This window comes from Temnothorax americanus, unplaced genomic scaffold, assembly GCF_048541705.1.
Source record: "Temnothorax americanus isolate GAGA-0224 unplaced genomic scaffold, ASM4854170v1 Scaffold1, whole genome shotgun sequence".
In the NCBI taxonomy this organism is placed as follows: Eukaryota; Metazoa; Arthropoda; class Insecta; order Hymenoptera; family Formicidae; genus Temnothorax; species Temnothorax americanus.
In genome coordinates this window covers 2,092,803-2,109,254 of record NW_027509230.1, presented here as the reverse complement: position 1 = coordinate 2,109,254, position 16,452 = coordinate 2,092,803, and the positions used below count along the sequence as shown (strand labels likewise).

Here is a 16,452-nt window from a genome sequence, read left to right as displayed (position 1 = left end):
TGAAAGCATGCGCAAGCAATACTTCTTGTTAAATAGAAGGTAACGTGGTTTCATGAAAAAGGAACAGCTGTCAGTCTATAGATAACATTCGACATGAACAGTTCGAAATATATTGGATATCAAGGTGCTCGCTGTTAAAATTGTTGTACCTGCAATTTGAAAGAAAATAACCTTATAAAAATATATTTATCTATTATGTGCACGTGTGTGTGAACAATAGTGGCACTTAATATACATTTCATTTTATCAATATATATTAAAAAACTTCTTTTTTGATATTCTTTTATATATGCAGTGTATTAAACAATTGTAACAGGAAATTAGCTATATTTAATTACAATAAATAAGAAGTAATATTATAATAAATTGGTGCTTTTTATGGTCTATATTTATTATTTTACTTAATAAATATGGATTATAAAAATATAATCTTCTTTGTATAATTAATATCATTCAGAGATACACACACACACACAGTTATACAATTAGGGGGATTTATAGAAAATTATTTTTTAATATTCTATTTATTTCATACATCTGTTAAACACGACATTGTGCGTTAAGCAAATATGTTTTGCTCTAATTGTGGATTTATTTATTGCATATTTATGATTATGTGATGCTTTACATGAGCTCCGATTTATTGAAGTTTCTACAGGTAGATTTCACATGGGCGGTGAAATTAAATCGAATCACTTTAGATATGATTGGACTGTGGCCTAAAACCGCACAGAACCCTCGACAGAAGTTAATGTGCAATTTTCGAGCACTTATCGTCTTTCTGTCGATAACATTCGGCGTTTTGATCCCTTCTATACATTCCTTCATAAGAATTTATGGAGATATTATGTTAATGATAGATAATTTACAATTTACTTTACCAGCTATAAGTTGCGCAATAAGAATCATAATTTTTTGGTGGAAGAAAGAAGGTAAGCAATTTTCTGCTATAACTCTGAACTGCAAATTATGAACATGAGAGATATACGTATCAAAATTGTAATAAAATTATAATAATCTTTGTTTTGAAATTACGAAACTTTGTCTTTGTCACTTATTTCTACTGTTTTTTGTCTTAAAACTGTAATAAAAGATGGAAGTTTTTACTTCAACTCTATCTTATTAAACTTTTTATTGCTGATAGTTCAACTTGTTATAGTTTCTATTATAATTATGTTCAATTGTGCATTAAAATATACAATATTGACGTTTTTGAAGCTATCATACCAATCATAGATATGGTTGCGGAGGATTGGAGAAAATTGAAAAATGCGCAAGAGAGAAATATAATGATCAGAAAGGCGCAGAGTGCACGCTTACTTATTATGTGCGCATATTGCATCATGACAGTAGGATGCTTGTTTATCATCGTTCTTCCTGGATTTGGAATGTCGATAAGACTAACGCCCAATATTACTGATCCAGGCAGATTAGTGCCTCTGCAAACCCATTACATTTACGATGTATCAAAACGACCTCAGTATGAATTGACGTATATAAGTCAAGCAATCTATATAGTTCTCGCAGTTATGTCTTATACTGGAATCGATCATTTCCTTGGGCTGCTAGTTTTCCATATATCCGGCCAATTAGACATTCTCAAGGATCGTTTGACACATTTAGATAAATACATCAACTCTCACGACATGTTAAGGACATGTGTGGCACGACACATTTGTTTACTTAGGTTTGATATTTACGAAAAATATGTAATATATATGAAATCCGTACAACAGAATAACGTTGAAAAACAACACAGCAATATCTAATGCACCAAAATAGATGTCACTGTGTTGTCTTTTGACATAAATCTACTACTTGGGAAATATATCTAATACACAGAATGTCTTTCGTAGAGCTATTGCCATTATAGAAGATACGTATAATATAACATTGCTCTCATTATTCGTATATTTTGCAATGCTCTTTGCTTTCTACGGTTTCCGCATAATTATCGTGAGTGTGCAAACTATTAAAAATAAAAATTTGCTTATTAATTAATTTTAAATACAAAACATAAATATTAAAAATTACTGACGCAATAATATCTAAGTTGTTACTATATGTATTTATAAGATATTTTGTGATAAACATTTTTGAAAATATCTTAATTATGATAAATTATGTTTTTTTTCCTTATCCTATAAATTAATTAGCTATTCGACGGAGGAAATGATTTATCACTCACACGCTTGGTATTTTTTATATCAACGATTTTTAATTTATTCGTACATATGTGTTTATATTGTGCTCTGGGCGAATTTTTGATGGCTCAAGTAAGTTGCATTTTTTTTTACTATAAACATTGTATAATTATATATATTACGTGTCTGGCATTACAGTTATATTACAATATGATTCATTTAAGAAAGAAGTTTGTCTTAATGCACAATAAAGTTCAATATTTATCATGCATAAGCGCATAACGAATATATATTAATATCAAAATATAATACAGAAATATATTGATGATGATTTAATATCATTTTTATCAAATTAAATATTGTAACAATTTAATGTAAACTTTTAAAAAATAAAAATTAGTAATTTATTGCATTTATTATTTACGTAAATGCATTAATTTACAATTTAAATGAAAATATAAATTACTTCATAATCAATGACTAGATTATTCTCATTACGGAACAATGCATACAATGTGTTTGTCTATAGAGACTTTTAATACTTTTTAGTGTAATGAAATATATTATGCAGCCTACAGTAATAAATGGTATTCCCTGGATCCAAAACTTGCACAAGACTTGTTGTTTTTGCTGATAAGAGGTGCTAAACCGATTTATCTCACCGCTGGAAAAATATTCCCCATGACAATGACCACATTTTGCTATGTAAGATATTTTAGTGTTTAATAATTATTGTGGTAAAACATTTAAATGGTTTGTAATTTTAGTAATATTTTTTATACAATAATTTGACAATTAAATATTTTATTGCATCTATGTATACTTTATGCATAACTATGTACCTCATATTATACACACATACCTTTATATGTATATAATTCTAAACTTTGTGTGATCATAAATTCATTACATTATTAATTATTACTAAAAAAAATGTATTTTTCAGTTAATAAAAACGTCAGTCGGATATATATCTGTTTTACATACGACGAGGAGTTATTAGAAAAGTGAGATAGAGTTAAAGTTTTTCTAATAATATGTTATTTATATAGAATGCAATAAACTAAGAATTATATTAATATTAAAATGTTATTGGCAAATAAATTATATAGATTTTATTGCATAATTTAACGAAAATATGTTGGAAATTCTATTAGATGATTAGAAGTAAAATATATTCGAATTAAACTCAATATGACAACCACATGACAACTTTTATGCCACATCTATGCAATTAAAAAAATAAAATGCGAACTGAGCGTTCGCCTCATACGAAGACAATGGAGGGTTAAGAACAGGGAATTTTAACTTTAATAATAAAGATTTTCTTATACATAATTGCAATAATCCAATAATAATAGAGCTATTGTACAAAATGTTCAAATATATTTATAACGTTTACGGTATCAAAGAGAATTCATATGATCACATTGATATATAGTGTGGAAATAATATATTTAAATACACATTTTAATTTGTATAAATATGATTTTGTTTGTAAGTATAAAGTCCAAAACAATTCCACTCTAATAAAATTTTGTACGTATAAAATTGATCTAAATTTACTTTGTTATGAGTATCAATTATTAATAAAATAAAATTATAAATAAAATTATAAATAGGTTTTCCAATTTATATCTATCAATATTTATGTCAAAAGTGCTTTTGGAGTGTTATAAGATATATGTTACCATCGTAACGTACTAACATGGTGGTAAACATGTTATTATATTGTGCGTTGTATATGATCAATTACATATGATTGTTATTTAAGGAAGACAAGGGCACGCATATGGATACAGAATTAATTACAGATACATATGTTTCTGTATTTAATTTTATATGAACTTGCGTGCCCTGATCTCCCCTAAATAGTAATCACACATAACTGGTCTTGCGTGCATGGGAATATGTCACATGTATGGCATTATATTTATTGTATTTTTACTCACCTGTTATTATTCACGTTTCGTCGATGACTACTTGGGACCAGAGATAATGAGAATTATTATGATTATTATGAATACTCATGCTGGATATCGATTACCATGTATTTAAATGTTCTCAACATATGTATGCATATGTGACCCAAGTTTTTATTGAATGATAAATAATTTAGTAATATTAAACAGAGAGAGAGAGAAAAAAAGAGAGAGAGAGAGAGAGAGAGAGAGAGAGAGAGAGAGCTGGGAAAGAATATGCGGTTCAAACACTTTCTTCAGTATTGCAGATCAAAGTTACTGAAATTAAAACATTCAGCATCCAAGTCTTCAGGAAAATGACTAGTTTCTATAACTACCATCGATCGATGATGAATGATTGCGACGAGTTGGTATCTTTTAAAATAACAACTCAATGTTTACAATGACGTTATCATGGAGAGAGATGCGATTTCAATTTGGAGATCTGCAAGTAAGTTATAAATAATACGTAAATTATTTTTCACGACATTATATGTTATACAACGCCGGATTATGTGTCATCTATTGTTAATATAAGTATAGTAATGTTATAAGCTATAACTCATTGTAAAAACGTGTGAATATAACAAATGTTCCCATAAGCGTTTTCTTCATCTACGTGTCACAAAGACCTATTATTACGAAAATTTTTATTATTATTTTGCGTGATGTTTGGCGCTGAAAACTTGAAACGAGGGGATGCAGAATATTTAAAATACTTTGTTGCAAGTTGATTTGCCTCTCTCGAGCATTATTATTTTGAGCATGCGCGAAAAATGCTTTTTGCTGATTACGAGGTGATATCGATTCATAAAGGAGAATCAGACTTCAGTCTCTAGACAACACTCGACATGGAAAGTCCAAAATATAATGGATACCAAGGTGTTTATTATCGTTGTAACTGTTATTGGAAAAATCTTAATATATATGAATTTTCATTACCATGTGTACAACTAATAATAGTATTTGAAAGTTTTAAATTATTTTATTGCTTTTACTATAATAGTATTTCGGATTAAGTTATTGAATTATTGCAACAAAACATTAACTACATCTAACGTAAGATCTTTCTTGGGGGGGGGGAGGATTATTCATCATATTCTATTCTTTTATATCTATCACTAAATTTGCGTGATTACTAAAAAGTGAGGTGTTTTTAAATATTATTTTTTTTGCATTTTATTAAAAAATATTTTATATTTGCCCATTAACTGTGGTTTTACTCGTGTATGTTAGAAATTAATAAAAATAAACAATCTTATAAACTTCGGACTCACTAAGACTTCTACAGGTAGATTTCGAATGGGCAGTAAAACTGAATCGTTTGACTTTAAATTTAATTGGGCTCTGGCCTAAGGCTGTACCAAATTCTCGACAAAGATTAATGTGCAATTTTCGAGTGTTAGTGATTTTTCTGGGATTATTATTCTGTCTTATTATTCCTACTATACATTCTTTGACAAGAATTTTTGGAGACATTATATTAATGCTAGATAATTTACAATACACCCTACCACTTATAAGTTGCTTGATAAGAATCGTAATTTTCTGGTGGAAAAAAGAAGGTAGACATTATTTATGATTATCTATCTAAATTATAATTATGGAAGCACATAATTTAATAGTATATTGTGCACCAAGGGGCGAAAGTAGCGTTTTTTAGACGAGTGTGATTCGGCTCGGGCGGCAAATCACACGAGTCTGAAAAAGCTTTCGACCCGAGGTGCACACGATATTTTTCACAACACCTCTTTACGGAAATGTTCGACTTTTGAATGCCTGTAGAATGTATACGTTTGATGTTCCATTCATACAGTTTATACGCGCGTGTAGTTAAATAGAAAGAGAAAAAGAGAGTGATGTGGGGTCCAAAGGCCAAGCCCCTGGGGGAAGAGGTGTAAGGGGCGAAGCCCCCTACATGAAAAAAATTAAATTAAAATAAAATTAAAAAATATATATATAAAATTTTAATTTTAAAATGACAATAAAATTTCCCAAAAATGTAAAAAATAGATATAATTTTTGAAATATAAATATATATCATTAGACTCGTGAAAATGTCAATAAATTAATAGACGGCAATACGAGTCAAGCGCGGTACGTGGTGCGCAAATAGAGAATTAACAGTTACAGAAGTAACGAATTAAAATGTATATACGTATATACATATATTCCAACTTAATAAACTGCGCGCCGATTATTTGTCGGACTTGAAACACAGCTATCGTTGGAACATTAATACCCTTCCCTCCCCAGAATTAAATCTATACGATTTAATTATTTAAAAAACTGTAAAGAAATTATTGCGAAAAATATTAATATTCCAACGATAGCTGTGTTTCAAGTCTGACAAATAATCGGCGCGCAGTTTATTAAGTTGGAATATATAAATTTAACATTTACACTACAATTTTGGAATTGAAAGATTGGATTATGGACAAAACGACACTTGTGTCGACTTGTCACTTGCTGGAAAGTTTTTATATATGTTTTAAGATTTGCCCGTTACTTTACTTTTGTTCCGCCAAACAGGGACGAAAGTGGCCACTTTTCTCCCTGTTTAGCGAGACGAAAGTGATTGCTTTTCGCCCTAAGGAGGAAAGTGGCCACCTTCGTCCCGCCAAACAGGGACAAAAATAACAACTTTCCTCCCTGGCGTGAAATTGGCCACTTTCGTCCCTCTCTACAGGCATGGAAAGTCGAACTTTCCGTGGAGGTGTTGTAAAATAGTATATTACATTACAAGGGCAGAAAGTTGAGATTCCTGCACTGCGCGCCATGATGCCCGAGGCGAAGCCGAGGGCATCATGGCGCGCAGTTCAGGGCTCTCAACTTTTTGCCCATGTAGTGTATACTATTTTTCTCAATACTAGGCCGAAAGTACGAATGAAATTGCATTCGTGTGTTAAATGATATTGATACCTGCCCCGACATTTGCTGCACGAGCGAAGCGAGTGCTGCTGGTCGGGGGCAGGCTTCAAATCAAATACATCTAAATAAATAAATGTAGTTATTATTCTGGAATACTTATTTTTTATTAATTTGTAAAACGAACTTTTATTATAGTTTTATGAAGCTTGGTCATTATTTTGCGAGTAATAAAAATTATTAACAATATTGCCATGAAACACATTAGAAATTGGTTATGATTATTTTCATGAAGAGTTCGAAGTTGATAATGACGCTTTAGCAGAGCTAGAGAAATTGATTCCACCAGAAGAATCGATTTTACCAAAAGAACCTACTTTACCAAAAGAACTGATTCTACCAGGACAGTCAAAACAGTCACCAACATTTTTTTATGCCGGGAGCAAGAGAAAAATAGTTGTAAATGCTAATAGTGAATCAATCAAGCCAACGCATTTCATGAACAAACCACCGATCTCTGTTGTTCACTGTCAAAAAGAAAATAAACCACCAATAAAAAGAAATAAATTTGAAACAACTGAAAGGGATAACCAGGCATCAGATTTAACTTCTACTCATTCAGCTAAAATCAAAGATTCAAGTATAAAATATGAAAATTGTGTGTTTCATGGCAATATTGTTAATAATTTTTATTACTCGCAAAATAATGACCAAGCTTCATAAAACTATAATAAAAGTTCGTTTTACAAATTAATAAAAAATAAGTATTCCAGAAAAATAACTACATTTATTTATTTAGATGTATTTGATTTGAAGCCTGCCCCCGACCATACATACTTTTAATCCTAAATATTGGTGATCCGGCGCATCATTCATGAACTTCATAATTTCATCCCATGTGAACACAGCAGATTTCTTTGGTTTATAACCTTTGGCTTTATTTTTAATTATATTTATTAACTTGTAATACTTGCTTAAATCAATGTTCTCTCTTGTGTATAATATGTTTTTCAACATTGAGTACACACTCCACAACGTTGCCGGACTTAACCTTGTTTGTAAACTTTGAAAATATACTATAAGATTATCTTCTTCGGATTGTGACAATGCATTTTTATGTTCCGTTTTCCATTTTTTATATGTTTCGTACACAAGTAGGTATCTCTCGGCAGATTTCTTAGGTAAGGTGTCAGTTTCAATAATTAATTGCGCTTCGGCTTCAAAATTTCTGTTAACTTCATCTTCATCTGATGATTCATCGGATGATTCATTTGCACTCATAATTGTAGTAATAGCAATTTCTATTATGCACAATTCACAAAATTAGATAACTGTCAAATATTGGCGTACATCAATTGCAAATAAATTTTAAGGTTAGAAATCAAGAGTAGTTAGCGGAGTGTGGTTAGAATGTTAATACAGAAGATAGAGGTTCTACTGTATGATGGGAACTTCTTTTATTGTATTAATGCGCGCGAATAAGTTTCTATGTAACAGAGTGAGCGACTCTCGACTTTCGGCCGTCTTGTGTATTGTGTACCAGTCTCATCAGTGTACCTTTCGGCCCGCTGTCGCAGAGCGCATGCGCGACACTATCACGGCATAAAAGTTAGGCTTTCTGCCGTAAGATGGAAGCCGGAACGACGTACTTTCGGCCTAGTATTGAGAAAATATTATATTATAATTATAATGTGCACACACATATATAATATTTTAAAAGTCTATATCAATATTCTCTCCATAAAATAACTTGATTTTATTTATGTAAATGAAATCAATCATATATGTATATATTCTATTTCTATATAAAGAACAAACTATATTAATGTATTTTCTAAACTCTTTGAATCATAACTTGCGCTGTGTGCGTTTCTTACATTAAAAATATCTATACGTTATTTACTTTTTAAAATAAAACAAACGTTTTACACGATACAATTACATTAGTCATTATGTATGTATATAAAAATATATTAACCCTTAAAGCGCACACCTCCGAAAAATTACGTAAAGCGCACTAGGGGTATGAGATACCCCAGTGTCTTTAAGTATGTACTGTAACGACGCTATTGACTATTTTATTGCATAAAAATTTTTGAATGAAATTAAAGTTATGTATTTTAAGGATAAACAAAAGTTATAGCGAATTCTTAAAATTAACATTGTTTAAAAAATTATTGAAAAAGACATTTTAATGGGACTTATCAGAGCACAAAGTTCGGAGTGGGGTATCCTACACCCCATGTGCGCTTTAAAGGTTAATAAAAAATCACAAAAAAAAATATATATAAAGCCGGTAGTATACATAGTCAGATCTTATTCAAGATCGTCTTAAGTTTTTATCTCTAGATGCTGAACGACTCGTTTCAATGACTACGGAATATCTAAAGATAAACTTAAGACGATCTTATATATAAGATCTGACTATGAATACCGGCCTATCAGTTATATAAATAATATGAGTGAGCTAATGAGCAATAAAAATCACATATTACAAATTTAATTATGTTTTTTACATAACAATAACTTCGTTTTTTTTTATTAAAAAACAAAAAAAAGACTCTTACTTTTCGTTTATATTTAAATTTGTAATTGTTCCTTATTCCGATTCAATAATTATGTTAAGTGTTCTCGCAGATTATAATATTCACATTCTTTAAAGCTATGATACCAGTCGTGAATATGATCGCAGAAGATTGGATAAAGGTGAAAAGTACCCAAGACAGAAGTGTAATGATCAAAAGGGCACGGAGTGCACGCATAATTATTACATTCTCCTATTGCATAATGTCAACAGGTGCCTTTTATCTTATCGCACCTCCTTTCTTTGGAATATCGATAAGAGACACAAACAACATTACTGATCCAGGCAGACTACTGCCTCTACAAACTTATTACATTTACGATGTAACAAACAGTCCACAGTATGAACTGACATATATTAGTCAATCTATTAATATTATTGTCAGCATGGTAACCTACAGTGGAATCGATAATTTTATCGGACTACTAGTTTTTCATATATGTGGCCAATTAGAGATTCTCAATAACCGTTTATCAAGTTTCGATAAATGTGTTAATTTCCACGAGATAAAGAATTGTATAATAAAACACAAGTGTTTGCTTAGGTTTGATATTTATATATTAATATAATCCACATAAAATATGTAATCAGTACTCCATCTGTAAATATCTAATACGTGGACCACCTTTTATAGAGCTATTAACGTTATTGAAGATACATATAATGTAATCCTTCTCTTTTTATTCGTATATTTTGCAATACTCTTCGCTTTTTATGGTTTCCGGATACCTACTGTAAGTATTTTAAATTTTTTTATATTTCTATAAGACTTATTTGAATTAATAAATTAATTCTTAACTAAAATAAGAAAATAACTGATATATATATATATATATATATATATATATATATATATACTCTACGCATTTTTTCTATGTTCTATCTAAGAAATTTCTATTTGTATAATTTTTTATTACAAACATTTGAATTAATATTAATAATATTAATATTTAAAACATCCTATATTTTCTCTTATTCTATAAATTTATTAGTTACTTGACGAAGAGACTGATATATCATTCCCTCAATTGGTATGTTTTATATTTACCGTAATCAATATATTCGGACATATGTGCTTATATTGTGCTCTTGGGGAGATTTTGTCTGCCCAGGTTAGTCGAATTTATCTCTTTTTTGTTATAGAAATCATGTAAATTTTCATATAATAAACATAATAAATATATGCAATATATGCTACATAATATAATTAAAATTTATGCAAGAATATTTAATATAATACATGACGTACCTACTAATTCTAATACTTGTCACGCACGTACAAAAAATTATTAATAATTTCTGTATATAATACATAACTAAATTGTTGATGACTTTGTTTAATCTCATTTGCTGAGCTATCACAAAAGTTTAACGTAAGTTTATGAAAGTAAAAATATAAATTAATCCTGAAATATAAAGTATTTATAGAATGGAAAAGTTATACTATAAGTCTGACAAGTGCATTAATTGATTAAAATTAATAAGTAACATTTATTCAGTTTCTAGATAAAATGTGTAACAATTTTCGACTAAAATACTTTAAATATTTTTAAGTGCAATAAAATATACTACGCGGCATACAGTAATAAATGGTACTCCATGAATCCAAAAGTAACCCACAACTTGCTACTTTTAATGATAAGAGGCTCCATACCGGTCTATCTGACTGCTGGAAAAATATTTCCTTTAACGATGGCTACGTTTTGCAGTGTAAGATATTATAATGTTCGACAGTAATTTTTTCATTAAAACTTATTTGACACAAAAATTTTATAATATATATTTCATACAACTATTTATATTATTTGATAAAACTTGAATCTTTTGTTTTATTTTATATATATTCTCTTGTTTATTACATTAAATTTTAATATTAATTATTCAGAAATATTTTTTTAACTATATAGTACTAATAAATGTGTTTTTCAGTTAATAAAGACATCATTTGGATATATATCCGTTTTACATACAATGAGAAGCTAAGTACAAAGCTGAGAATAAAGTAAGTTAAATCTAAACTTTCTTTAATATTAAGCAATTTTTTTAAGAAAACAACAAGTCTACAACTAGCGATTGATTCTGCTGATGAGAAAGAGTACTTTACTCTTGAGACTGTTAGGTATCGGGGGTAGTTTTTTATCAAACGGCTGGGGTACAAAATCTATTGATTCTGCTGATGAGAAAGAGTACTTTACTCTTGAGACTGTTAGGTATCGGGGGTAGTTTTTTATCAAACGGCTGGGGTACAAAATCTGAAACGTTATATTTTTGTAGTACAAATTATACTGAATAGAGTCTACAAGTAGCGATGGATTCTGCTGATTAGAAAGAGTACTTTACTCTTGAGACTAAGAGGACTGAGTTCTATTAGGGGCTGTTTGAAGCAGAAGGGATGAATATATTAAGTTTATTTGTATGGTACAAATTAGTACAAATTCAGTCCTTCAAATTTCTGTATTTAAAATCCTTTTTTTATTTTTTTTGTGGTCTTTCTAGCTTAATTCTAAGGTAGCAGCGACATGATTTTCTCCGAAACGGCACAAGGTACAAAATTGTTACTAGTGGTACAAATTAGTACAAAAAAAGTACTAAATATTCCGATAGGTCCGGTTTGATTCTGCCCATTTAGTCCTGCTAGCTTAGAAGAGGTGACGAAGATTTAACAGCATAAGCGCTGTCTACACTTTTATATCTGTAATTTGCTGCTAACCTAAAATATAATACAACATTGCACGTTTTTTAGACTAAGAAGATGTCGCCAGTGTTTTCTTTCGAGAAGATACCTTGTAATTAACATAGTTTTTTTTTTTTTTTTTTTTCAAATAAAAGTGCTTCTGTAATGTCGAGATTATCTTAACTTTTATTTAACAGAACTACATATACATATTCTTCAATGACTAAAGTAGGAATTTTAAATATAATACGTAATCACTTTTAACTTTATATTGAAATGTTTCTTGCACTCTAAGGAACAATTTAGTGAATCATATGTGACTCATAAGGTATTTTCTAAAAATTTCTTTTAATTTTATCACACACAGTACTATGAGAAATACCTAATAAAGTTTAAAACCGTAAAAATAATCAATTTATTAATATGTTTAAAGTTATTTTAATATAACAATTTGATCTTTACGTTTTATATTTATTTTGAAGAATTTACATTATAAGATCAAACAATAAAAATTTTGGCAAAATTATTAAAAGAAATTAAGACCACAAGAGCGATGCATGATATTCTATATAATCTATTACTATAAGCAACAGAGGATTAGAAGCGTGCGAATATAACAGATGTACTTAACAGATGCTGTTTTCTCGTCAGACATATCCACTTATAATCGTGCAATTTTTTATTCGAACATGTTTCAATGCTAGAAACTTGACGGAAATTTGAAACGATATAGTAGAGGCAGAATATTTAATATACTTTGTTGCGAGTTTTGATCGTTCGATACCTTCGAGAAGTGGCATAAAAGCATGCGCGCAGAACGACTTTTACTGAGTAAGAGTTAACATTATTTTCTGAAAAAGAAATAGATACCAGTCCTGAAACAACATTCGACATGAACAGTTCGAAATATACCGCATACCGAGGTGCTTGTTATTGTGATTGTTATCTTAACTGAAGGACACAGTAACTTTTTGAAAAATATATTTATTTAATGATGATAGTGACATTTAATCCACATTTTATTTGACCGCCGTTAATAAATGATGTATTGCATTGCATCATGCTTTTTTAAATTATGCTGATTATTATCATATTTAATAATTGTAATAAACATTAGCTATTTATTATCATAGGTATTTAAAATATGAGATTTTTATTATCTGCTATTTAATACTTTTAAAATAATTTTTGAATTTTATAATTAATAAAAAATTAGTTGTCAAATATTCTATTTTATTTATTCCATTAAGTGTATAACTTTACACGTTTTACATTAATTGTTAGTTTATATGTATGCATAAGATCCTATGATACTTTTCATGAGCTGTGACTTACTGAGGTCTCTATAGGTAGACTTCAAATGGGCAGTGAAACTAAATCGTTTCACTTTGGATTTTATTGGACTTTGGCCTAAAACCGCACAGAACCCTCGACAGAAGTTAATGTGCAATTTTCGAGCACTCGTCGCTTTCCTGACAATATCGTTCGGCGTTTTGATTCCTTCTATACATTCCTTCATAAGAATTTATGGAGATGTTATGCTAATGATAGAAAATTTACAATTTACTTTACCAGCTACAAGTTGCGCTATAAGAATCATGATTTTTTGGTGGAAGAAAGAAGGTAAGCAATTTTCTGCTATAACCCTAAACCGTAAATGATTAACATGAGAAATATACATATCGAAATTGTGTAATAAAATTATTAATAATCTCTAATTTGAAATTACAAAACTTTGGTTTTGTCACTTATTTATACTGTTTTTCGTCTTAAAACTATAATAAAAGATAATTGTTTTTACTCTATCTTATTAAACTTTTTATTGCTGACAGTTCAATTTTTTATAGTTTCTATTCCAATATTGTTAATTGTGCATTAAAATATATAATATTGACGTTTTTGAAGCTATCATACCAATCATAGATATGATTGCTGAGGATTGGGGAAAATCAAAAAATGTGCAAGAGAGAAATATAATGATCAGAAGGGCGCAGACTGCACGCATCATTATTACTTGTGCATACTGCATAATGGGAGTAGCATGCTTATTTGTTATAATTCTCCCGATCTTTGGAATATCAACGAGATTGACGCCCAACATTACTGATCCAGGCAAAGTAATGCCTCTACAAACCCATTACATTTACGATATAACAAAACGACCGCAGTATGAACTGACATATATAAGTCAAGCTATCTACATAGTTCTCGCAATTATGTCTTATATTGGAATCGATCATTTTCTTGGGCTGCTAGTTTTCCATATATCCGGCCAACTAGACATTCTCAAAGATCGTTTGACACATTTAGATAAATACATCAATTCTCACGACATGTTAAAGAGATGTGTGGCACGACACATTCGTTTACTTAGGTTTGATATTTACGAAAAATATGTAATTTATATATGAAATCCGTATTTACAACAGAATAACGTTAAAAAACAACACGACGATATCTATAATAGTATAGACCAAAATAGTTTGTCACTGTGTTGTCTTTTGACATAACTCTGCTACTTAGGAAATGTACAATTTGTTCTCCAGGTGTATCTAATCCACAAAATGTCTTTCGTAGAGCTATTGCCGTTATAGAAGATACATATAATATAACATTTCTCTTGTTATTTACATACTTTGCAATTCTGTTCGCCTTCTGCGGTTTCAGCATAATTACCGTGAGTGTGCATACGTTGAAAAATTTGCTTATTAATTAATCTTTAACACAAAACGTAAATATTAAAAATTACTGACGCAATGATATCTAAGTTGTTACTATATGTATTTATAAGATATTTTGTGATAAACATATATGAAATTATTTTTATTGTGATAAATTGTATGTTCTTATGCATTCTGTAAATTAATTAGTTATTCGACGAAGGAAATGATTTATCACTCACACGCTTGGTATATTTTGTATCCCTGATTTTTAATTTATTTGGACATATGTGTTTATATTGTGCTCTGGGTGAATTTTTGGTGACCCAAGTAAGTTGCATTCTTATTTTTACCATAAACATCGTTTAAGTTATGTTTCGTATCTAGATTTACACTTATATTACAATATGATTTCATTTAAGAAAGATGTTTGTGTTAATGCACAATATAGTTAAATATTTATCATGCATGAGCGCATAACAAAAATAAATATTAATGTCGAAATATTATGCAGAAATATAATTATCATGATTTAATATCATTTATATTAAATTAAATATTGTAAACAATTTAATGTAAGCTTTTAGAAAATAGAAATTAATATTTTATCGCATTTTTTATTTATGTAAATAATAAATTACATTAATATACAATTTAAATAAAAATATTAATTACTTCATAATCAATGCCAAAATATTAATTACTTTTAAATATAATATGGCTAGATTATTCTTATTACGGAACAATGCGTACAATTTTTATCTAAAAAAATTTTCAAACTTTTTAGTGTGATGAAATATATTATGCAGCTTACAGTAATGAATGGTATTCCGTGGATCCAAAACTTACACAAGACTTGTTATTTTTGCTGATAAGAGGCGCTAAACCAATTTACCTCACCGCTGGAAAAATGTTCCCCGTGACAATGACTACATTTTGCAATGTAAGATATTTTAGTGTTTTATAATTATTGTGGCAAAAACATTTAAATAACTTTCTAATTTTAGTAATATTTTTATACAATAATTTAATAATTTATACATATTTTGCATCTATGTATACTTTATGCATATCTATATGGAGAGGTAAAGACCAGAGTGGTGTAAATCAAATTTTTGTAAATATTTTTTCGTGTGCATAGATGAAATCTCTACAATATACAATAAATTTGACTTACACCACTCTTACTTTTACACCTCCATATACCTATATAACTTATCTTATATATACACTATATACATATCTCAAAACTTCGTGTGATTATATATTTATTGCATTATTAATTATTACTAAAAAGATATTTTTTAGTTAATAAAAACGTCGGTCGGATATATATCTATTTTACATAGGACGAGAAGTTATTAGGAAAGTGAGATAAAGTTAAAGTTTTTCTAATAATATGTTGCTCTTATAGAATGCAATAAACTAAGAATTGTGTAAATATTAAAATGTTTTTAGTAAATAAATTATAAATTTTACTGCATAATTTAATGGAAATGTATTTCGATTAGATAATTAAAAGCAAAATATATATATAATTTAGAATTAAACTCAGTTCTAT

At 29.0% G+C, this 16,452-nt stretch overlaps 3 protein-coding genes across 7 annotated transcripts; all 3 read left to right on the top strand.

Annotated features, from left to right (window-relative positions):
• The first annotated feature begins 15 nt into the window (after positions 1–15).
• On the top strand, positions 16–3,231 carry LOC143896463 (odorant receptor 4-like). 4 transcript variants are annotated; one of them, XM_077404373.1, is made up of 7 exons: positions 16–124; positions 663–932; positions 1,219–1,687; positions 1,857–1,956; positions 2,157–2,276; positions 2,694–2,849; positions 3,091–3,231. In XM_077404373.1, exons 1-7 carry the CDS (start codon positions 94–96, stop codon positions 3,145–3,147), a joined length of 1,203 nt encoding a protein of 400 aa, XP_077260499.1. In that variant the 5' UTR covers positions 16–93; the 3' UTR covers positions 3,148–3,231. The 4 variants fall into 4 exon arrangements, with proteins under 4 accessions (XP_077260499.1, XP_077260507.1, XP_077260493.1 ...); XM_077404381.1 differs by having other exon boundaries at positions 39–124; positions 659–932; XM_077404367.1 differs by lacking the exon at positions 16–124 and having other exon boundaries at positions 488–932.
• A 1,720-nt stretch (positions 3,232–4,951) lies between these two features.
• LOC143896536 (odorant receptor 9a-like) lies at positions 4,952–13,714 on the top strand. 2 transcript variants are annotated; one of them, XM_077404474.1, is made up of 8 exons: positions 4,952–4,987; positions 5,397–5,670; positions 9,636–10,101; positions 10,192–10,291; positions 10,550–10,669; positions 11,112–11,267; positions 11,487–11,559; positions 13,581–13,714. In XM_077404474.1, the coding sequence occupies exons 1-7, from the start codon at positions 4,976–4,978 to the stop codon at positions 11,538–11,540; spliced, it is 1,182 nt and encodes a 393-aa protein (XP_077260600.1). In that variant the 5' UTR covers positions 4,952–4,975; the 3' UTR covers positions 11,541–11,559; positions 13,581–13,714. The 2 variants fall into 2 exon arrangements, with proteins under 2 accessions (XP_077260600.1, XP_077260591.1); XM_077404465.1 differs by having other exon boundaries at positions 4,957–4,987; positions 5,401–5,670.
• Positions 11,725–16,408, top strand: LOC143896494 (odorant receptor 9a-like). Its single transcript, XM_077404392.1, has 7 exons — positions 11,725–13,154; positions 13,585–13,854; positions 14,137–14,605; positions 14,809–14,908; positions 15,102–15,221; positions 15,679–15,834; positions 16,200–16,408. Exons 1-7 carry the CDS (start codon positions 13,124–13,126, stop codon positions 16,254–16,256), a joined length of 1,203 nt encoding a protein of 400 aa, XP_077260518.1. The 5' UTR covers positions 11,725–13,123; the 3' UTR covers positions 16,257–16,408.
• Positions 16,409–16,452: the final 44 nt, after the last annotated feature.

Coding starts and splice junctions, on each gene's coding strand:
- LOC143896463 (XM_077404367.1), top strand. CDS start 620: ATGCTTTACATGAGCTCCGATTTATTGAAGTTTCTACAGGTAGATTTC. Junction 2,277..2,693: donor GCGAATTTTTGATGGCTCAA/GTAAGTTGCATT, acceptor AATACTTTTTAG/TGTAATGAAATATATTATGC. Junction 2,850..3,090: donor CAATGACCACATTTTGCTAT/GTAAGATATTTT, acceptor TGTATTTTTCAG/TTAATAAAAACGTCAGTCGG.
- LOC143896536 (XM_077404465.1), top strand. CDS start 4,957: ATGGAAAGTCCAAAATATAATGGATACCAAG. Junction 10,102..10,191: donor AAACACAAGTGTTTGCTTAG/GTTTGATATTTA, acceptor CACCTTTTATAG/AGCTATTAACGTTATTGAAG. Junction 10,670..11,111: donor GGGAGATTTTGTCTGCCCAG/GTTAGTCGAATT, acceptor AATATTTTTAAG/TGCAATAAAATATACTACGC.
- LOC143896494 (XM_077404392.1), top strand. CDS start 13,124: ATGAACAGTTCGAAATATACCGCATACCGAG. Junction 14,606..14,808: donor CGACACATTCGTTTACTTAG/GTTTGATATTTA, acceptor TGTCTTTCGTAG/AGCTATTGCCGTTATAGAAG. Junction 14,909..15,101: donor GCGGTTTCAGCATAATTACC/GTGAGTGTGCAT, acceptor TAAATTAATTAG/TTATTCGACGAAGGAAATGA.